The sequence below is a fragment of the Lepisosteus platostomus genome, chromosome 18, assembly GCF_059453375.1.
Source record: "Lepisosteus platostomus isolate fLepPlt1 chromosome 18, fLepPlt1.hap1, whole genome shotgun sequence".
Lineage (NCBI taxonomy): Eukaryota > Metazoa > Chordata > Actinopteri > Semionotiformes > Lepisosteidae > Lepisosteus > Lepisosteus platostomus.
In genome coordinates this window covers 12987619-13011225 of record NC_142628.1, presented here as the reverse complement: position 1 = coordinate 13011225, position 23607 = coordinate 12987619, and the positions used below count along the sequence as shown (strand labels likewise).

The 23607-nt window shown below is 40.6% G+C and overlaps 1 protein-coding gene across 7 annotated transcripts in view; it reads left to right on the top strand.

Moving 5' to 3' along the window:
• The first annotated feature begins 3342 nt into the window (after positions 1-3342).
• The window catches only part of dgkza (diacylglycerol kinase, zeta a), a 179331-nt gene continuing 159066 nt past the window's right edge, over positions 3343-23607 (top strand). Inside the window, exons 1-2 of one of the 7 annotated variants that reach the window (XM_088611514.1) lie at positions 3343-3659; positions 4056-4379. In XM_088611514.1, coding sequence (XP_088467640.1) covers positions 4084-4379 — 296 coding nt within the window. In that variant the 5' untranslated portion in view covers positions 3343-3659; positions 4056-4083. Of the gene's footprint in view, positions 4380-23607 lie in introns of all 7 variants that reach the window. The other 6 variants (XM_088611513.1, XM_088611512.1, XM_088611515.1 and 3 more) reach the window with 6 other exon arrangements.

The window sequence follows — 23607 nt, the reverse complement described above, 5'->3', positions numbered from 1 at the left end:
TTTTTCACTTCCTCCAGCATTGTACGCTGTGCTCTTGCCGTGATCTTTGCAGGATGCCCACTCCTAGGGAAAGTAGCAACAGTACTGAATTTCCTTCATTTGTAGACAATTTGTCTTACTGTGGATTGATGAACACCCAGGCCTTTAGAAATGCGTTTGTAGCCTTTTCCAGCTTTATGCATCTCTACCCTAAGGTTCTCTGATATTTCTTTTGTTTGGGGCATGGTTCACATAAGCAGCTCTTTCTTGTGAAGAACAGACTCTGTCAGTAACTAACCTTTGTGTGCCTTTTTTATAGGGCAGGGCACCTCCAATGTCATCTCATTGATTAGAACACCTGACTCAAATCAGCTTTTGCAGAAGCCATTAGCCTAGAGATTCACATACTGTATGTTTTCCAACCTAGACTGTGAATGTTTAAACGATGTGTTCAGTACTGACAAGAAGACGTATAATTGTTTCTGTGTTATTAGTTTAAGCAGATTGTGTTAGTCTATTATTGTGACTTGAAGATCTGAGCACATTTTTATGAGTATTCAATGCAGAAATGCATTAATGCAGGTAATTCCAAAGGGTTTCTTGCAACTGTAGCTGAAATGTTACTTCATCATTGTCGCGTGTTGCTCTATTACGTTTCTATCTTGCAAAATGAACTTTGGGTGCTTGTGTCCATTAACTGCTGCATGAGAAAAAAGTGATTGCTACGACTTCAAAACAATTTTTTTCATAGTTTCGTAGTTTTCCGAGCTGTTTGAATAGCAATGGACATTTAAAATATACATAGTGTTTCTCCTTACTTCTTCAGATTTGGATTTGTGATATCTCCACTCTGTGGCACAGTGTTTAGCATTGTTGCCTAGCAGTACGAGGGCCCTGGGTTCAACTTTGGACCTGAGGTGCTGTCTGTGTGGAGTTTGTATGTTCTCCCCGTGTTCACGTGGGCTTCCCTACAGGTGCTCCTGCTTCCTCACACAGTCCAAAGACATACTGGTAGGTGAATTGGCTTGTGGGATAACTGTCCCTGGTGTATGTGTGTGTTTGTGTCTGTGTGTGCCCTGCAATAAACTGGTGTCTCATCCAGGGTGTAATCCAGTTTGCGCCCATTACTTACTGGGTTAGGCTCTGGTCCCCCCTGCATCCCTGTACCGGATAATTGGATTAGAAGACAGATGGATGGATATTTCCTCTTACATTTTTTGAACACTTTGTGTTGAATGTAGTGGTGCATGGTGGGAAACCAATACATGGTAAAATAGCTAGTTTTTCCCAGGATTAGCAGGTGATGATTTGTTTTTTCAGCTGCGCAGGATTCCTTGCCTGTTCACCTCCATCACTCCACTCGTCCACCCTGGCTTTTTCCTGAAACTCCTACTAAGGTCAACAATGAAGGGATGTGCTTTGATATTTTGTGCCATTTTGTGTAATTGAACGAACCACAATTGGTATTGGTGGTTGGTGCATGAAACAATTGCATATAATAATGTGAATACATGTACAGTACTGTGCAGGGACTGAAGATGGTGTTGAATACCGCCTTATAGAAGGGTGCCGATGTAGTATCTGTCTGGTTTAGCTGGTTGGTAAACTTTCTTTATGACTCCTGCCTTGCCTGGGTGTTGGTCTCTTGCAGGCTTTCTCCTTAATATGTATTCAAAGCCCATGACATGTCACCAGGATTCTCAGAAGTCAGACGTGGAGACATGGAGTACCCTATGTATTAAACTTGAAAGAACAGCACATGATGATTTTCTTTAAAACATGTTTTTGGCGAAACTAGATCTTTAAACGTCCTAGACCTCTGTTAATACCTGACAGTTTTTGAGAGGGTGTGTTTTGCGGGCCACATTCTTACTTTCACTGGCAAGCATTTCAAACAAAGGCTTCTCTACTCGTTTATTGCTGGGGAGCATTACTACCAGCTCCTGATGTTTGGGCTCATTCACATTGCAGACTTAAGGGCAACTCTTTTTATGTAATTTTGTCACATTTAATGACTTACAAAATCTGGAGAAGAAAAAAAAAACAGGGTCATTTTTACAACTTATTTTCTGCTTGCAGCAAATTCCCCTTCACAAGGTTTGCCATGAAAGTCCTGCTCACTATCTTTTTACTGTTTACACCTTTGTGTTCTGTATTTGTGCAAAGATGTACCATGGTTTGAGCATGCCTCTCCATTCTTTGCAATTGCTTACAATGTTTTCACCCTCAAATACCAAGATAATCATTAAGAGCATCATCGTTATAGTTGCCTGAAAAGAGACCAGGTGAAAACTCTAAAGCATAGCAGTATACTTCCCGATAAAGTTTCAGAAAATCCATACCATAATTACTGGGGGAGCATATCTGTTCTTTCTTGTAATCTCAGGACGCACAGTATTTCAGTGTTACTTTTACTCCGTGAAGTTTGTACCCCGAGGACTCTCATCTCCAATCGGGTGAGCGGAGTTCTGATTTATTCTGTCACGGAAAACTTCAGACTGTATTGAATTAGTTGCGACAGTGTCTTTGCAATTAATCGAATGCTTTTTTTTCTTCCTGTGTAAGGGGGAATTAATCCTGTCTAACGTCAAACAGCATAGCCCAGCGTTTGAAATGGTCGTCTCCAGATCGACCTTATGATTGCTTCTCTGTTGCCAAAAGTAGTCAGGACCCCTGAAACGTGGACAGGGGGAATTAAACCAGCTCACAGAATATACCTTACAAAAACCGAGTGGAGGAGACAAGTGGAATTAGAAGGCTGTTGATCTATGTGTTAAAATTACGTCACTGGACTATATTATATAACTTTTTATTGTTCCTTCTTTTTCGGCTTGCAGAGCTGCTTAAGAACACGTTTGTATACAAGAACTTGAAAAGAACGGACACATTCCTTATTCACATTCACATCGTTCCTACGGTTACACAGATTGACTGATATTTTACACAGTAGATTGACTGATATCCTAAATTAGACTTCCTCAATCACCAGCAGGTACACACGAACTGTACTGCAAGTTTTTTTTACTGTTTGCTTTACAGGAAATCAAGGTGTTCGACCTGATCGGCCGGATCGTCTTCTCTTCTTCTTTTTTTTCTTACGGTCGGCAAATGCCAGACACGGTGCATTATTTCTTACTGTAATGCACGGTGCACGAAGCGAAGAAATCCGTGGGTGTACCTAAAAAATGTTTTTGTCCTTCTGAAAACGGCTGTTGTTAAAACATTGCACTCAGCTAGGCAGAACAGGCACTTCGGCACTTTCAGTGCGCGGTGGAAAAAGAACCAGGTGTGGCCCATTACGAAGACACTCCCTCCCACAGTGCTAGGAAGAGTTAATTTGGGTAGCAGCCAGGTTTTCTCCTCCCTTGCTTTTCATCTCTCCTCATCAGCGTAATGGTCACTTCCTAGACTGTACTTATCGCTCGCTGCGCTCCAGCATCCGCTCAGACCTGTGCTGGTCTTTACCTGAGGCTGCACCGGGCAGGGGAGGTTCTGCCTGACGGCTGGATTATTTAACGCCTCTGAAATAAGGGTTTTTTACACGACTGCCATCCTCTTTCCACCGGCAACTAAGGCTAGCTGCACAGAACGAGCGGTGCTTCCAAACCCCAAGAAATTCTCGTTTTTACCATCTCGTTATCTCTTCCCCTCCCCACCTCGACGCGGACACGCACGAAGCGGTAGTGTTTTATTTCGCGTTTACTCGGTCTTTCAAGCAGTAACGCGGCGCGGCGCTGCTGTAAGGTGAAGTCACCTGGAGAGAGCAACCAGAAGCGAAAGTTCCCTTGTCGGTTTGGTCCTGCAGCAGGCGCATGTTGATCGTGAGAACTGAAGCAATTTCAGGGTAGCAGCTAAAGGGTTAGTGCACTTATTCGACGATCAGGCGATGAAAGTGTGCTTCGAAACCTGATTTACACGCGTTTCTCGTTTAAATAAGGAAAAGCCTGTGCTATTAAATTAATTTTTACTTTGTGAGTATATAATTGCATGCCGCACAGACCTGCAAGTTAAAGATTGAATTGGGTGTTTTTTATTTATATATACACACACATTTTAAAGATCCCTTTGGTGTATAGCTGTAGGTTGCCCTAGTTTCAGCTCTCAATGGCCGAGGCAGCGGATAGCTCCGGAGACGGTTCGGCTGCCGGCTCAGTCCAAGAGCTGTCGGACTCCGTGACGGTGATGATGGCGCCGCCGACCTTAGAAGACCTCGCCGAGGAAGAGGACGTCTTCTTGCCCGAAAGCGAGCCCGTGGGGATGTCCGATGGGACGGCGAAGAGCTCCGGGAACGGGGCGTTGAAGCTCCAGCTACCGAAAGACAACCAGGATGTGGGGGAGCCGGACAGTCAGTTAGAGAGCCAGTTCCTACATCTGGCGATACGAAAGCAGGTGTCGTACAGGTAAAGTGATATTACCTTAAAAACCACGGACCGGCGTTTAATCCTTCTCTTTCGGTCACATGCTGCAATCGTCAGTCTGCACTTTTCCAGTATAGGGCTCGACTTTGTTCTTGCGTGCCGATTTTTCAATTTTCATCAGTTTAATTGCCGATCAAATCCAATGCATTTAACAAGAAACGCGTTTTAGAACTAGACAGCACTCTGTTCTTGAAGATGGATAAGATTCCTCTTGATTTGTCCAACGGCTTATTATTAAGATATAATAGTAATCGGCGCTGCTAGGTAATGATAATTGGGTTTGCAAGAAATACACACTTTCGTATTCTCTAAGGTGTGTAAGACGCATATCATCGCAAAAACAGCACCCGATGTTCTTGTTTAAAGTTTGAGTGAGGGCTTTCAGTCAGTACTGTACTGTACATAGGCATGGAGTACAGTTATGATCTAGTATTCATCTACTGCATGTGAAATGTGTTAACTTGTGGGGCAAATATCCTGGTTGTACAGTAATGTTGTCCTCATGCAAGCACGTCTGTAAACATGTTGTGCAGTTTTGAATTTAAAACTCTATTCATTTTTTTGCAGTTCAGCTAATCCCCTATCTTTTAATACTCTGTTGTTCTTAAAGCCTGTTCATAGATGAGCTTGTCCACAGAGTTGTACGTGATGAATCCAGCATGTCTAGATGTTAATATTGCTCCCTGTACTGAAAGTAATTAGAACAGAAATGAGCAGACCTTTTCTGAAGGTCTGACTATGAATCTCTAGGGGTTATAAAGAATCAGAAATGCAGTACTCTTAAGAATATTTAATTTTTCCACATTTCCTAGTGTTATTAAAATTTAAAATCTATATTTCTCTAGTTTTCTCACTTTACCTCCTTGTGTGCAACACTGATTAGCTGTTCACATGCCCAGATTGTTAGACAAAATAGATACTTGTCTGTATCTACTTTGGTGTTATACTGGTAATTAACAGATGAATAACTAATACAGTATATAAGTATGGGTAAGTGAAACTGAAATGTATTCAACAGGGGCTTTAGGAAATCAAACAAATAAAAAAACTAGGGTATTGCTAAGGTATGGAGTGACTAGGGAACAATTTTAACATAATGTTATCTCTTTAATCTTTGGGCAACACTCTCAGAGTGTCCATGAAGGGCTCTGGTAGGAACAGTTTGACAGCACGGCACAATAAGAAATTGCTTACATTAGGCAGTCGCATTGCAGAAATGCATATTTGTGAACCAGAATAATCTCGTGCAAATACTGAGAAATTCTGTCTGAATCTATTGGTGTCACTGTAGAAGGAAAGGTGAGCATGACAAATATATTTCAGTCCAGGAAAAGCTTGTGTTGGGGAATTAACTGGCTGTCCAGGTGCACTGTCACAGTCCCCTGGGGAAAACCCGATTCCTTAACTTTGACAAGCCTCTGTCAGCTGTTTCCCGTCATTCCTTTGCTGGTTAAATTTAGCCAGCCCTGCACAGTGAAAGTAGGTCTTATTATTGAAACAGCTCTCTGGGGAAAGAGAAGAAAGATTGAAGGTCTTGAAACCGGGTCTCGGTTTAATTCTGTACTTTGCTAGCTGGGTGGTGCTCAAGCGCTCTCTGACCAAGTAGACGTTGACTCTGAACTGTTGTACATTAGGTGGAACCCTCTCCTCCCTCTGTGGTGCATTCGTGCCAGTCGAAATTGATCACATCTTCACCTGCTTCTCTTTGGGTTCAGATGCCTTTTAAGGAACCATGTGTGTTGCCTTCAAGTTCAGATTGCTACAGTACCATTACGTGTGGAACAGTATGTGTTATGTTTAATGCTTGTCTTGCTTTCGGTTTTCACAACTAAAGTTAATTGAAACACTCAGACTGGAAATACTGAGGAAGTGTCATTAAACATTGTGGGGGTTTGTGGTTGTGAGTCCAGGGAGTTTCACAGCTCAGCTGTTAAGTGACAAATCGGACATCGGCCACACTGACAAACTGCCGGAAGACATCTCGCCATATGTGCACATTTTGCATATTTGTGGAGTTTTAACTTTAGTGTTCTGTCTTTAGCAGTGTGCCTTTCTGTCACCCCCAGTCTTCAGGCCTTGACGTTGGATAAGTATGATTGCAAGAAGTATCTGAGTATGACCCAGGCCTGGAAGCACAACTGCTGCCTTTGAGTTGAGGGGTCCGGTTTTTGTGTGCATGTGATTACATTTAAAGAACAGCACTTAAATCTGAATCCTTTCTGTCCTTGACCGTTTCTCCTCTTCTACCGTGAGGTCTTGTTCATTCGTGTGTCTGTCAGTGCAGAGTGAAGCTGAGTTTATGGCCAGTAATCAGGAGTCCTTCTTCATCTGAAGTTTAAGGATGCCTACAGTAGCTTCTTTAGAAGTTGGAGACACTCAGATAAAAGCTGCTTTTGGTAACCTGGCTGATTACTGGACTTTAATGCTGATCACACTCCTTGAACTTCCTCTGCTGACTTTACAGGAACTCTGTCCCTAGTGATTATTTCTCTTCTCCTTTGTTGCTGGTGTTCTTTTATGCCATGCTATCAAAGGTGTCAGGGTTTTCACTGGGGTGTGTGGGATTGCTCTGTAGACTAGAAGCACTGCCAACAGATGCAGAGGTGTGCTGTGGAAAGGAGAGTTATGTAATGGGAGGATGGTGAATCAGGGTTTTGCATAACAGGGATGCTTAATAAAAAAAAATATTAATTTGGCTGCTGGATTTTATCCAAAGCCACGATCATTTCTGCAGCAGGCTACTTTACTGAAGCTTCTTGCACAAGGGAAGCAGCAGCAGTGCCTTCCCTCAAAAGGGGAACCTCAGCCTTCCAGTTACAAATGCACTGCCCTGTCTGCTGCCTTATTGCATAGATGTGACCTAAAACTATATGCATCTGATCTTAGCAGATTCTGCAAGTCCTGAATTAAGCCGGGTTCCATATTCCAAAATGCATCTAAATCAATCAGAGAGGTACAACCTAATTGAATTTTTTGGTATGTTACAGTAATTTCAAAGCATTGAGTACTGGACACTGGTTTGTATGTTTGTGGAAAAGACAAGAGCTTTCGATTTCTGTCACAGCAGGTCTCCAAGCAGAATTGTATTGTGGAAGGGAAATTCTCATTGTTTTAATAGTGCTCCCTGGTAGGACCCAGCAATGAGAGATGATTCTAATTGAAGTTGTTAAATCAATTAAAATGTTTTCTGAAATAAGCTATGTAACAATACCATGTTCTCTATCTTCTACACTTAGACATAGTTGTTTAGACAAATTTCTTACCTCTTTATGCCTTTAGAACTTACCGTGTAAACAGTTTTCAGATCAAATAATTTACACATTTTGTAAGACAGCCCTATTTAATCGCAACAGTTTAAGTTGTTTTATGTCTAAATAGCTCTCGGCAAGTATGCCTACAGTGAAAGACATCACAAAAAGCGTCAAGAACTTTTGTGATGATATTCTTTACTGAACAGTTCATTTCTCTTCAGTCTCAGTGAAATGTTTTAATTAAAACGGGAATTATATCAAAGCGTTTACAAAATAGCCCTGTATTTGTTCAGTCTTTCTTATATTCACTTAAGTCAAACAGTCTTGGTAACAGATGTTTGAGTAATTTTTCCTACAGTACAGTAGAATGTTGGAATAACGAGTTGGCTTCTCCTAAATGGATGTAAATTATAGCCAATAACCTGCCTCTCTGTTACAATCTTGGATTTTCATTATAAAATAGCAAAATAAAAGTCAAGTATAACATTTATTTTAGAGTGGTCAACCATTTCACACAGGCAAGTTGTGTAATTCTGCTTATTGTGCTGCATTTCAGTATAGCCTGGTAGTTTAAATTACTGGATAGTAAATAATAGTCTTTTCACATATTAGGTTTTTTTTGTTCAGGAGGATCAAATTATGCAGTGAAAATGTTCTCTCTCCATCTGAGGAGTTTTAGGACAACATTTACGTAATTCAAGGCCAGTTTGGTAATATTTGGAATTCTTTCTTTTACTTAAAGCCAAAAACACTTGGAGTGCTACAAAAACAGCTAGACTTGGAAGAGCTTCAGGCCCAGTCATTTCCCTGCACAATTTTAGCTTGTGATAGCAGATATTGCTTGAAAATGCTCATTGTTCTGGCAGGATCATTACACAATGTGCATCAAACTTGCTACAAAGCTTCAGAAAAATTCAGACCGAACGAAGAACGAAGATTTGTTAAGCTTTACATGTGCTTCTTGGGGAAATCTGGAAAAGATCTTTGATTAGATCTAGACATGCTTGTCTTTCAGCAGCAGCGTCAATAATTTTTAAAGAGAACTCTTTTCTACAGAGAGATCTGCATAAATCTAGAGCTGTTCTAGCAATGTTCTACAGCTGTTGAGGAAGAGTTGTAGAAGGTCAGATGCTTCACTGGTACGTGACTGTATGCTCTCAAATGCCAGGTATAATCTGATAATTTGGTCACATTTCTTATGCTAGACACTCATTGTGCAGTTTCAGCAATGCATACCAAGTTGAGCATTTTTGGAATAATTTGCTCAGAAAGAAAGCTTTGGTGTCTGGAGTTTCTGGTTTGTAAAAATGAAAGTACTTATCTCCTATTGATGGAGATCTAGAAGGTGTTTTTGAAGCTCCTTATAAATGTATCAGCAGCCTCCATGCCTGTTCCATTTAATGAACAGACCCAGGTATGATTGCCTGTCACTCCAGCAGTGCCTCAGCTAGGGTGCTCTGAACATTCAAAGGTTTTGTGTCGAGAGGAAGTGATATTAGGTTATTGATCTTGGCGTATGGATTTGAAACTCCTCAAAGGACTGTGCTGCTGTAACGTGGAGCTCAGACGCTCAGGACCATGACATGATGGCGTATCGGTGCTCAGTGGGTAAAAATGGAACAGAATCTTATTTCTAACTGCACCAGCGCTCACAGGTTTCTTGCCTGATTGCACTGCTTTGACTGCTGCCTGTTCTTTAGTGTGAAATGTGGGGAGCACAGAGTTGGGCATCAATTTGACAGGCTTTTGCTTAAACTGTGGCTTGCACATTTATATGTATGTTTCCTTTAGGAAAAGACGTCGTGCATCGATTCCCTAGAAGATGAACAGCAAAACAAAGTGAGACCTTGTCTTCTAGTTAATTATGCCTAAGTGTCTATTATGCGCACACAACTTTTCTTTAAGAAGAGCTTCAGGTAAAAAAAGTGGTATTTTCTTATACTTCACCATAATAGGATGGGGCGGGATCGGAGTAATTAAAAAGATGCTTGGTGTCATGACTCTCTTCCTTATGTAAAATACCTGTGAAATATGAAAATCTTTTTAGGTCTGATTGTTTTACCGTAGGTGCAGAGGTCATGAGAAGAGACATGAAAAGCACGTTAACTCTTCCTGATCGAGAGCAACTCTTTGAGTTACTGCAGGTCATTCAGGGCTCGGCTGCAATGAAAACCATGGCTGCATTTGCAGACTCGCTTCCTCATTGTACATGCAAGTGAAACGGCACCAGCCCTGATGCAGTGTGCTGGCTCTGGCTGTTTGTTCTGTGCTTTCAGCGTTTGTGTCATCAAAGGCACTAAAAGCCCTTTCCACTGCAAGAGCCCTTAGACAAAGAGAAATCAATGCCCCCCCCACCCCCCTTTTGCTTTTTAGACTGCCAGTTTTTTTTCCCAAAATAACAAACAAATCAATTTTACAAACCCTAAAGCTGGACATGCAAGCGAGGAAGCCTTTATGTTTAGAAAGAGGTGTACTTGCTTTGAGAGCTACATACAGTACTAGAATCTAATCTCTGGGCTTGGTTCTAGAGAGCATTTATTAACAGTAAATACAGTTTAAGTTGGGACTGAGCAGAACCTATATAGTATTCCTGAATATAGAAGATGACTATATGATCAGTTCAGTATTCAATAACAGTCAATATTATTTGTAGAGCAGGTAATGTCAATTCTGTTATGTAGCCAGCTACTTTTTAAAAACATATTCTAACATAGTCCAGCTTCTACTCCTACCCTTACCCTATAAACATACATTAGTTTTTTGCTTACTTTTAACCTAACAAAAGGCTAGTTTTCCCCTCTAAGGAAAATGAGATTGATGCTGTTGGTCATTACTAGCAGACCAGTAGGTGGCGCTCTTTCTTTTGGTATGCTGAGGGCTCAAGGATGTGGTGATGTAGAACAAGACATCAAACGGGGTCCTGACTGTTCATTAAAGATCCCTTGGCACTGTTTATAAGAGCAGAGGTGTAGTCTCTGGTGACTTGCTTATTTAGGGACTGGGTTCATCTAATCTGTCCTCCATAAATCTTTCCCCTCAATCTGGTGTGCGTCACCCAGGTGGGTTCTACAGTTCATTTGGATGGGCTATCCTCTTGTACTGTATATAGAGCACTTTGAGATCCTTTGGAATGAAAAGGGCTGTACAAATGCAAGCAACTACTGATTAATTTTCCTTCTGTTTCAGAAGTCATTGATTCATGTTAATCAAGCTGTGCCCTTTTAAACAGGCTTTTCTTCACTGCATTTTTTCCTCATTAAATATGTCTTGCCTTTCAGGACATTATGGTGTTTTTAATTCAGTTTGGGGGTGGTTGTGGCATTTGATGTCCTGTATGTAATGCATTAAACTGTATGTAGTCAGTCACTGTAGAAGGTAACCTACAGTACATTATGAGCAAAATCTTATACTCCGTTAAATCAGCCTTGTTAACTTTATTTAAAATAGACAAGCCAGCCATTTAAAAAAAATCTACTTGTGTAGTTTTGTAGGTGTTATTCAGATGATTGTGTAATACTGTCCTGCTGAGACATGTTTATTACTGAAATAGTCCATACTTTATTTTAGTGGTTAATGCTGACATCTGGGCCTGAAAGTCAACCTGAGCCAGTGGAAAAATAGATTTTTCCATGGGGTGCAAGTTAATTCAAAATTTTCACAGCAGTTGCCATGTTTAAGAAACTGGTCAGTTCGGTTGGGATTCTTTATTGACGTTTCTTTCAATAAAAGGTCCCTGTTTTGCAGACTAAAGGCAGAAAAAAGACATTCTCAGTGTCGGAGATCTCTGGAAATAAAGTTAAACCATACGCTGAAGAGATTCTGTGTGAATATGCAGAGAAACAAAAAGTGTAGTTTTTGATGGTGTCCTGGCTATGCTGTATAAATGATTCATGTAAAAGGTGTCATTTTGTAAAATATTATTTCCTTTGGAGAATGCGGTTATCCCTGTTTCAGATAGTCATTATCCATTTATTGCTCATCAATACTAATGTATATAAATACACATAATATTTTCTATTTGTTTTCCTTGAAGGCTGGTATGCTATCATTTTGTTTCAATATGAAGCACTTATCCTGAGATAATACATTCCTTTCCCTTTAAAAAGGGGACTGCAAAGATTGAAATGGAATTTAAAAAATGCTGGAGGAAAGTGAACATGCTTTGATTAAGATGCCCTCCAGTGAGACTGAAGGTCAAGATTCCGTATTTTCGTAAACTGAGGTCGACCCGTCTTCTCTGCTGGAATGAAGCAAGGCTGTGTTTCCCTCCCCTGTAAGAAGGTGCAGGGTAGGTGTATTGTGGTAAAAGTATAGCTTGCCTCTCCACGATTGACAACCTGGCAAAAGTTAACACATGTGGAAGCAAGTTGCTTGGTAAACCTTCAGAAGGAATGTGGAGACTCCAAAGCCAGTGCTATGCACTGGAGCTGTCTGCAGGGTTGAGCTGGGGTTAAAGACTGGGTTCGGATTGCTGTGTCTCCCTGTGAAATATCTAAAGCTCTACATAGCTGTACTCTATTGAAGTAACTTCAAAACGGTGGTGTCAGAAGAAGCACGTACTACAGGGTGCTCAACTAGCCCTTGAAGACCAGCAGATTTCTGGTTTCTGTTTTGTTCCTCCTGTGCCCTTCTTCACATAATTGATCTCATTGTTTAATTGGACAAGATGAAGCTGGAAAGTTGGACTTTTCTCGTATGCAGTAACAGGGTGCCGTTTTGCTTAGGTTTTTCATAATGGCAAGATTTGTGCCGGTTGTATTATAATGGGAAACTATGTTTTGCTGCTAAGGGAATTGTCAAGGACAGAGCAATATTTAACTTGCACTCCTGAGCTTGACTTTCTGTGCATTACATATTTAAGTGAGTGAATTATTAACTAAATACTGAATTCATTTTGAGCAAGGCCATTAGTTGGGTCTTATTCTTCATTTAACATCCTCTCTTATTCAGTAACTCTTATCTTATTACAAGTTATCAGTATACAGCATGTAGAACAATTTTTTAATCATGTTGTAGATAGCTTTCAACTCAGTATTTCTGTCAATTCTGGGTTTTTTTTTGCAGTTATCCTGTGGGTATTAATATTACTCCAATCTCTCTCTTGCCTTTAACCTGCCTGATTTTCTGGTTCTGGCAAACCTTGTTTGCAATAAAATCAAAGGATTTATATTGTCAAGCTTGATATCGGGTTTAAGTTTATTTTGGAATTTTGAACGTCTGCTGACTAGGTGAGAAGGTGTGGATGGATGGGACGATATATTGCCAACTTAAGCAATTAAGTGCAATTTCTACGCATTAGATATGGATCACGTTTCAAAACAATCTGTAAAGAATCGAGGAACATTCAAAGGATTTGGTCCCTAGGCTGTCAGCTAGTCTGCTTTTCATGCACTTGCCAATGAAAGGGAAACTGCTCCTTTAGCCCTAAATTAGGACTCTACATTGTGCTTTCTAGGTACTCTGACTCCCAAAGGAATAAGGCAGATAAGAGTGTTCTGCCAGAGCTCTTTACATGGCATTTGAGCTTAACAGAATATATCTCTCAATGGGCACCTATATAATACCCGTAGCTATTTGGGAGCTTCTTGTGTTACACTGCAATCCAACAGTACCAGAGCTTGCGGTAATTGGACGAGACATGAAAGCAGGGATCGATTTTTCGATCAGAAAGGGCATTTGAGACATTCATAGGCTTGGGATAAAAAGTTCCTTGACCACAAATTGCAAAATGGATTTCTTCTGAGTGCCAGTGGGATGATATCAACTTTTTCCCATATTTGGGAGCAATTTTCTGAGGTGCGCACGTGCTAAAGGCTCTCCCTGTCGGTATGTTTCAAACTATACCAGTCCAGCTGGCTTACGTGATGCTGCACGTGCTTGAAAGTGTCAGTGTGCTCTAGTGCAAGCAAGGTGACCGATGGCTGACGAAGCAGGGAGCACAGTCTTGGGATCATTCACTGCGCATTTACCTTGTCCACGGTGGAAGCTTGTTTTCATTGTCACTTGTCTGTGATTTGCCAGTTTATCTTAAATAATTTAGAAGTCATTGGCTGCTCTGCACCATATCTGTAATGGTCACTCCTAGTGTTGGGGGAATTCTGCAGTGCTTTACCAGAGTGTGAGAGCTGCAAAGAGTTGAATGCAGTTTGGAAAGAAGGTTTAGTTCAGTGAAGAAAAAATTTCTATTCTTCACGGGGCTTGAAATTTGCATGGTAACCTGCATTTTTTTAATTGCATTTTTTAAAATCTCTTTAGAGCTGGATGTTCTCATTTCTATTCACCTTTTTGATCTTTTTTTTTTTGCACCCGTATTGGGGGGGGGGGGGGAGCTCTCCGCAACAGTGTGCCTTTGCTGCTTTCTCAAATTAAAACGATTACAGAGCATCTGTGAGTCCATGCTGTTCCAATTGTGGGCCTGAAAATCAAAACAGATTCATCATCTCTGAGATAACCGGCAGGACGGGCGTTTTAGAAACGGCAGCACATGGCCTCATAAAAGGCAGATAATAACATTAAAGGCACCAGAGCCCAATAAATTATGACGTTGCCTTGTGTTCCTTTCTTTAACATCTTGCATACTTTTGAACATGAAGAAGATTTTTATCAGGCCCTGGAGGTCTGTGTTCTTAGCACATTGTTTGAATCAGATTATCAGGCTAAATTTGCCTAAGCGACCATTTTTAATCCTGTGCTTTTATATGTCCTTCTGTGGACTTATTTGCATTTAAGGCAAAATGATCTTGAAGGTTAAACAACACACAGGGTTGCCTCTGTGAATAGAAGAAGCTTCATTGGAGAGAGGAAGCGGTTTTGCCCTATACTATATACTATACTATATATTATAAGTGACTCGGCTTCAATGTTAATTTCATTAGTCCAGAATTGTGAAGTGCTTTTATGTACTTAGTTCTGATGAAGCTGTTCTACAGAAATAAAATATTAAATAAACGTTCTCCATGTTTTTTTTGTAGAAGAGGTTAGGAAACTGCTCATCTTTATTTCTTCTGCAGGTTTCTTTAGTACTGATGGCACAATATGTTTCGTTGAGACGAAATTTTTCGTCTGTCCAAATTTCCCCCACGAGGGGTCACTTGAGTGGTCCCCTGAGTTGTTTGAGGAAAGTGTTCCGATCTTTGACTTTTGTTTGCAATTCTTTCCCTTTTCTTTTGTGGGGGGAAAAAAATAGACCTGGGATTTGATGGACCATCCTTAATAAGCTTAACGATAAATTAACAATATGTCTGTTCTTTTTTTTAATTCAGAATTTGTTTTAGAGGGAGGATTAAACAGGATATTAAAATACAATGAATTATGCAGTGAGGCTTTTGTTCACAGCCATTACAGAAAATGAATAAACGTCTCTCGATGGATTGCCCGTGTCACTCCAACAGAGCACGCTGACCACATGAACCCCTGCTCATCTTCACACCCCCAGACAGCTGGGAGCTAAGGAGCCACTGTAACTATGCAGCTGATATGAACACTTTTTATTTTGCAGTTTAAAAATGAAATCCATATCTGCTCATTCATGCACATTTATAATTTATTACTTGCTTAGGAAGTGTTTGTAATATGATTAGCAGTGCCTATAATGTAAGGATGTGTCCCTATAAAGGCAGTCCTAAACATTGGTCTCAAGAGAACTTTACCCTTCTATTAGTTTCATAATATTCAAGAAGTGGTGTAGATTTAGGTCAAAACTAATAGCCCTTACAATCTAGATTTGACCTAGAGGCACATTATGGTGATTAATGATAGATTATAGTATTAGCAAAGCAAACATATGAAATAAAGAGAAATTTCTAACACATTGAATTTGACACTGCAAGCATCTTCGCATTATTTAACAAGAATTAAGTGAACATCTGCAGAAGAACTGCTGCAAGATGGATAGCCTTAGGCAGGTTCGTGGCTGTACCCTGCAGTATACTGAGTGAAATGTCTGGCATTTTTGGAAGTCGAGTACTCCTGTATGAAATTAGAGTGAGGGCTGGGAAGAGGTCAATGCAGTTTTACGCTTGATGAGCCTTTTAGCTGTTACATTAGTAGGATTTCTTGGGCTCAAACCAGCAATCTGAAGACGGGGGAAGGTGATCAGGCAAAATCACCGTGACAGACTGATGGCTGGTGAAGGTGTACGTTTTTTTTTTATGAAGGCAATTGTATTAACAAAACAGTGTGGGGGTTGAGCTGTTGCTGCGAGGGGTCCTCCAGCATGGGCCTTTCACTGAGCTGACTGATGAGTCACCTTCTTAAGTAACCTGTACGCTTTGCATTAATCATGGTTTGCTGGGGAAAAGGAACGATAAGAATGATGACAGGTGGCTGATAATTCTGAGGAACCTTTAATTTCCGGCGTGTGTATCACGGTTGTTTGTTTCTCTTGAGCCCCCTGATTCACAGATGATGGGTTTCTCCTTTTACCAGCCTTGGAGAGCAGATTCCCCATCTGCAAGTCTGTTTTATTCTCTGTGTTGTCTGCCTCGTACTCCTTATGCTTGTGTAAGGAGCCTCAGCATGTCATTTGTTGTTTTCAGTTATAGGCTTATTAACTATGGAACAGTTAAAGGCTTTTTTTAAAAAAAATACTGAATATTTCAGCTCCTCTAGGTACATGGCTAGAGCTTGCATATAATCAAAGTCTGGTTCTGCTCTCAAATCAGAAAGTTACAGGTCCAGTGTCTGGTAGGAGAGAGGGCAGTGGGTTTTAGATTCTACCTGAATAAATTAATGACTTGCACTTGTACTGTACATACGATTTCTTTAACACTTAATTTAGTATTTGAATTAATTAAATTAAGAGTGGAAGAGATTATATTTTGTGTGGTGGCCGTGTTAAACCTCAGAGAGAGCCCATGCATTTCACCTGAGGTGGAAGAACGCCAGATGAGGTAACAGTAATTAGCAGTATCACTTAAGCTAAAGGCATGAAGAAATGGTTTACCACACCTTTTTGGTTCTTTGGAAGACCAGAAGGAAATGGAGCATGTGAAGTTAAGTGGTGAGATTCCTATATATAGGAATCATTTGATTTGATGTTACTTATTTGACTGCCTTATCCAAGGAAATTAACATAAAACAACCTGAATTGTGTAAAGAGTTCTGCTGAAAGTCATAAAGTATACAGGGATTAATTCAGAATTTGACGTAATTCGTTAATTAAAAACACAATGTACTGTTATTGCAAATATGGATTGAAGGATCTGTGGATAAATGTAGAGATGGATGAATGACCAAAAAGTAGCCTCATGATCTTCGTTTTAATATGCAGTTGAATGCCGCAATGGACAGATGGAGTAATGCATGGTAACAGCCGAGTGGAAAAAGTTTCCATGGTGTTTGTTACAGATTATTTGGAATGGAACACATGTAGCCTTAAGGAGGCTGTTTTTTATCCCTTTAGAGAAGTGAGATGTCTGATCTTTTTAGAAACCCAACAATGAGACGCAGTGACAGTCTCATTAGTCCACTTGGTAGCCCTGGGCTGTTTGATGAAGTGAACATGAATGCTGAAATTCCACTGGGTGATGAGGGAAAAAGGCCAAATGTGTTATTCTTTATTTCAGGTGCCAATGCTCCTTTCAGGAAGGAAGCCTAAGAATCTATGGTCTTGAGTTGTTTTTAAAGATTCTGAAATAGATCCATGGTGATATGTGGGTTGCCTCTGCTGGGATTTGCCTGCTGTTGAATTTTCTCATAATGACTAAGTGTGGAAATGTGAAAGACCTGATGCACAGTACATTGTTATGCATCAGCCTAAACCCCAAGAGATTTTAGTTAAGATATTAGGATTTTACCAAAGTTTTCAAGACTATGTCAAAGATCAAATTTCATTTTTAAAAACGGAGTACAGTATAAAGATACAGGTTGAAATATGGTGTGAAACCGTGTAACCAAAAAGAGAGACAAGAGCTTAAATAAAACTGCTAGCTCCTTTTTCACAAATGACTTTTGTTGCCGGAAAACCAATGAATGTCTTTTGATAATTTAATTTAATGTTCGGGTGGCTGCTGTACTTCACTTACTGAACGGGCAAATTCTGAAACGATTCACCAGATGATGGTTTTAGTCAGAAACCCAGGAATACAGGAGTTTCCTTAAGCCTTAAGATGACTGGCTTATAAGGAGATGTTAAATCCATTTGTTTAAGGTCTTGAAATATATGTCAACGTTGAATTCATCTTAATTTTCCACTACTGTAGTGCTAAAATTTGATTTTGAGTATGGAAGAACTTACAACAAGAGAGGGCTGCTCAGCCTGTGAGATAGTAGCTAATTGCCCGAAGATATCATCCAGCCATTTCTTGAAAGAAGCCATGGTATTCGCTTAGCAACATAGCAGCTTAGTTCACTCCAGACCCCTAAAACGTTCTAAAGAGAAGTGTCTCATGTTCTGTCCTTCCACTTGTGTCCTCAAGCATCCACATGGGTTAGCCGTTCCTGAAGAGGACTCTTATCTGTCACAGGGTCCACACCATTTTTTTTTATACCCATGTTATTCACGAGATGGTATACTGTACTACACTCGGGTTGGGTTGCTTGTCCCGGACCCTGGTTTGCGTCTGCTGGTTTGGACCGAAGGCTTCTCACGTTTCCAGGGGGAGTGAACGAAACCCAGCAGTACAGGCTGCAGTGATGCCAAGTAGCCTTTCTTGCCTGCTATCCGTGCAGCACAGAGCTGGGTAGTCGTAGGCTCGGTTTTAGATCGGGATGAGCTGGAGGCAGCAGCTGCAGGGAGAATAAAGGTGTGTGGCTGTGATAAGAGAGGAAACAGTAGGGATACAGGCTGTTCCTTTCTCCATAACTGCAGCAGCGCCCAACAGAATGGTTCTTTACATGAAAGACATGAATGGGCTCTAATCAAACCTTGTGAAAAACACCCTCTGGACTGCGTCTTCAAAAGGCTTAAATTAATGAGATATGTGGAAAGAAATGGATATCGATTTGACTTTTCTTTTCAGATTTGCAGTGCTGTTTGCAGTAATGATTTTTAGTGTGCTCCCGAGCAGATCCATTTTATTTGGTCGTTGATTTATTTAGTTTTCCATTGGCTCTGATGAATGTCTTCCTTACTCTTTGACCTTGGTGGGCTCTTTGTGTTCTGCCATCATCTGTGTTAAAGACGTTTGATCCCATCTTATTGTCACCCTTGTTCTCACCACTATTACAGAACTGTTTCCCCTCATGAAGGCCCTTTCTGAACTATGAAATCCATGTCACTCCCCTACCATTATGTTACTGACTTTGTAATTGGACAGGGGTGGTAGTTTGGCTTGGCTTAAGTGCTGAGATAAAAACATTTTCTCGTAACCTAGAAATCACTCCCCCAGTGCGTTCGGATTACATTTACATTTCTTTGAATTGTTTGATCAATTTGCTCTTCCTCTGTTGGTAACCTCTGTGGGGAGAATGTTTTACAGGGACTGGGAACTTATCCACACGTCACTGTTCCCGGAGACGAGCGGGCCAGACCCTCACCTTTTCGCTGCAGGATAACGATTTTCTGTGCCCTTTCAGAAAGGAAAGAGGAAGCCGCCTTATAAGACTGCCATGTGAGATGGAAGAAATCGCATTTGACGGTTGAAAAGGAAATTGGAAATGACAATTGCCATTCTGTCGTCATGGTACCTAAACTATAGTAACTGTGTATTAACGTGCAAGCAGACATAATGTAGTGACCCTTCAAAATCTGTGAAAGAGTGAAGCACACCTCTCCCTAAGACTATCAAGGACTCATTCTGGCTTCCAACAGTTGTTTCCCATGTTCCTTGAAAAATTGTATTAGTGTAGTGTGCAAAACAAGAGCGGGCCTTGGAGATGAATGGAAGGCCTTTCAGCATTAGCTGGTTAATGAAATAAATAGGTGATCCTGTAGTCAAGATAATTAGCGAGCGAGCTCTGTGATTTTGCACGTTGGTTTTTGTTACCTTGATCGCGTTCCAGGGAAACGGGGTGGAAAACAAGGGAAAACTTCACATTTTGGGGCTTTAGATGTTTGCATTCTCCCCCATTTTCGTGTCAAGGTGTAAAGCCAGCAAGGCCACAAGTGGGCCTTTTAAAAATTTTCCATCTGTTCATTATTTAACTGCTTCTTCCAATTCAGGGTCATGGGGGAAGCCGGAGCGTAGCCGGGCAAGCAACGGCCGCAAGGCAAGGTACATCCTGTACAGGATGCCAGTCCATCGCAGACACGTGCACACTCATGCCAGGGCCAAGTTTCCCAGAAGCCAATTAACCTACCTGTACGTCTTGGGACTATGGGAGGAAATTGGAGCACCTGGAGGAAACCCGCTGGAATAGGCCTAAACTTCATGCATATGGGACCTCAGGTCCATAACTGAACCCAAGACCCCAGTGCTGCAAGCCAGCAATGCCAACCACTGCGCCACTGTGCCACCCAGGGATTTACATGTGTACTTTTACTAGATTTTTACGTTTATTTTGATACTTATTGATGACTGACAACCTGCCTACCCATGCTCTTCCAGGTTCCCCGGCTGACTGCTCTTCTGTGTTGTCAGTCTTCAGCAGCGACAGGTTCTTAATGAAAGTGCTAGAGGGACTAAGTCTGCACAGCGTATTCGACGTGATTTGTCTAGCCGAGGCAGTGACAGCCTGGCTGTGAGGATGAGGCTGCCTGGACCTCACCTCTATTGGGAGGAGTGGCTGCAAGGGTGTAGATGGGAGATGAAGAGATGTAGGAGGGAAGATCTGGGTGTGAGACTATATATGTAAACAAAGGTGAGTGGAAGTGTGGGAGATCAGGAGTTAACCTTTCTCTTGAACTTCAGTTCTAAACTCCATACCTCGGTCAAACCTTTTCTTTGTTGATTAGAACATGTTGTTATTATTAAGGTTACGTATATGGGTAAGAAAAGCATCACGGTGATTCCATAGCTCCACAAGGTGTAAGAGCTATGGAAAGGAATGCTAAACCAATGTTTTTTTCTTTTTTTTTATGCTAATTGGGCTCCAAGTGTTGTGCAATATTGAGTGCTTTCTGCTTTTGTAATGGTCTTTTGTCTGCTGACCTGAGGACTAAACAATTAAGGCTTTTTAGAAAACAATGGTTAAGCGAGGTTGTCCAACAATACAGCTTCTGTGTGCATCATCCTGTAGCAACCCCTCAGCTCCTTTCAGTGAAGCCAGCTGTAATGCACGGCGCTTTCTTTATGCTGTTTAGTACTTGCTTATATTCACCAAGGTGACAAAAATAACTGCTCTGCACAACCCAGTTAATTTGTAATGTAAATAACAAAAGAATGAGGTTCTGAGTGCTTGGACACATCATCTGTGAATGGATATGTAAATAAAGCAGAATATTAAAGGGCAGCTCTGAGGGAGGTGAGCTGGTAGTCTTTATTAAAGTGTAACCAGTGCACTTGTGGCTCAATGTTAGTGTAACGAGAGGACCAGGCAGGAATGGGGAAAATTAAGTTCTGCACCTCAGAGTACAGGTTGTCCATGATTTCCGCGCTTGTAATTTGCCCACTCTCAGCTAAATGCGTTCCAAGGATATATAGTATATCACTTCTTAATTTAGGACGATGTAGTTCTCATTTTAACACACTTCAGCCTTGCCGTCAATAGGGACCTTGGAGTGTTCGAGATGCTGCATGCTGTATGAACCAGAGCGCACAGGGATGAGAGTCGTGGGCGTCACACAGTTAGCTTGGTGATCTTCCAGTCACTGCTCACCCATCATCCTGCGCTTGCTCAATAAAGCCATGAGATGGGTGTTTTAGGCTGAACGACATGCTTATATTGTAACAGACCTTACAGCTACTGGTTGAATGAATACTCAATGCAAAGAAGATCCAAATTCAACATAATTCATGATGTTAGTTATTTAAAAAACTTTAACATAAAGAAATAAAACAGATGTCTAAAATTAATAAAGAAGAAAATGACTTGAAATGTTGCTTATGATGCTTTAAAATAATGGCGTTTAAAAGGCTCAGTACAAATGAGACCAAAATAACTGTGCAGTTCGTATGCATCTATGTGCATTTTGTTATACGACACATGGTTAGCACACCATTTACTACTTCCAAGAAAAAGCCTTTCCTTCCCATTTTATGTGGAGTTGATAAAAGTTGCAGTCACCAAAAACATGCACTACAATAAACAAACTTAAACTCATTCAGCTGTTTCCTAAGAGCAGCCACAGGCTTCGGCGTCTACAATATGGATGCATAGCTTTTTCCAGACTCCCATAACCCTCTGTATAAAGATATGCATTCTTTGTTCTATTTATAGACGGACTTCCATTTGTGTCTCACTTTCTCTGTAGGTCCATGTGTTAACTTGTGCATTGTGAATACCTAAGTATTGGAAGCCCACTTTGTCTTGGCTGCTAAAGGCGAGAAATATTTTGATGCTTAAGGGCATTCCTATTCAATTGGGAATGTATCTGGTCACTCCAGAGCAGCAGGATTTTTTAAAAATGTGGTGATGAAGATTGTACCCAATATTGTAAATGAGGTCTTAACAGTACATTGTGCATTCTTAAATGAAGGAATGTTAATTCTAGCTATATGTTGTAATATTCCGCTTGCTTTTATCTAATGATGTTGATGGTTTGAATGTTCTCCTCTCATTTGTAACCATTCTTATGCTTCCTCTGGTTGTGTAGAAAATGAAAATGTTACTCGGGAAATCACTATTTTGGCAAGCTCACGGTTTACAGTTCTCTTATTATAGATTATTTTTGTTGTAACACAATGCATTTGTCTGCCTGAAATGTCACCTGTCAGATATTTTCCCAGTCTTGAATTCCAGCTAAGTCTTTTTTTTAAATGTCTTTTCAGCTCACACGGTATAGACTAATTGTCCTATTATGGGGTAATTTCCAGCATTGGCTAGTTCACTAGCTATGCCAGAATCTAGTCAAATTAAGCAGAGTGGTACTGTAAATCACCCCAGTTCAAACACATCCCTTCCCTATACTATTTTGTATCCATTCACCAGTTCTTAATATACGGTATATCTTTAAATTACCTTGAGTGCTTACTGCCTGCAATTTAGGAATTAATCTTTCATAAAGAAGTTTTTCAGAAGCCTTCTGAAAATATAATGCATCGTATAGTTCAGGTGGGTAGCTGTGTCAGCATGTGTAGGCTGCAAAGGAACAAGTCATAGGTGTCGCATCCGAAGAAGGATTTCCACAGCCGAAATGTGTTTTCTTCTCTTTTCAGCATGGAATAAACCTATTGCTTGTTCCTAATTCATCATACAGTATGCTCAGCTTAAAGCCATAATGTCTATTGCGCATTGAAAGAACTCTAACAAGTTACTTAAGAGCTGCTTTCTTAAATCCATGGAGCATCGCCCCTTGAATCTTGCTGCCATATGGTCTAGTTCAGTTCTGATGATTTCTATAAACATGTTGGAATCATTGATCTGAAATTGTTCATTTAGTTCCCATTAAAACCTAAACCATGCAATTTTCTTGCCTGTTACCACTGTCCTGAGTAACTGTTGATTTGAGTTTTGTTAAAAGCCTAGGTATAACCTCTCGTTTCCTTACGAAGGTAAAATACCATTGGGATTTAAGGATTAGATTAAATGCTTCTTATTACTTGTAACACTTCTGCCTCTTCTCCACTGATAGTTAAAATAGAAATGCCTGTCCACCTTTTTCCCTTTTGGTGAGCATCGGGATGGAGTCTTAATTCCGTCCATTGTCCATTTCCCTTTCAAAAAGGAAGAAAGGGATTTCCCTTCTTATCTTGGAGAAACTTTACTCTTTACTATTATTTTGCTAGAAAAGGTTTTTTCCACACCATGATATTTTTTCCCTCTCTTGGCCTTTCCAATATCCTCAAGTACAGGTGCTAATTTATTCTTTTTCTTTATGGCTTATAAGGCTCAACATATTTTTTAAACCTTAAGCATGTTTAGGCTTTGTTAAATGGCTGGTTTCATACCTGGTTTCGTTATGTCACCTGCAAATCAAG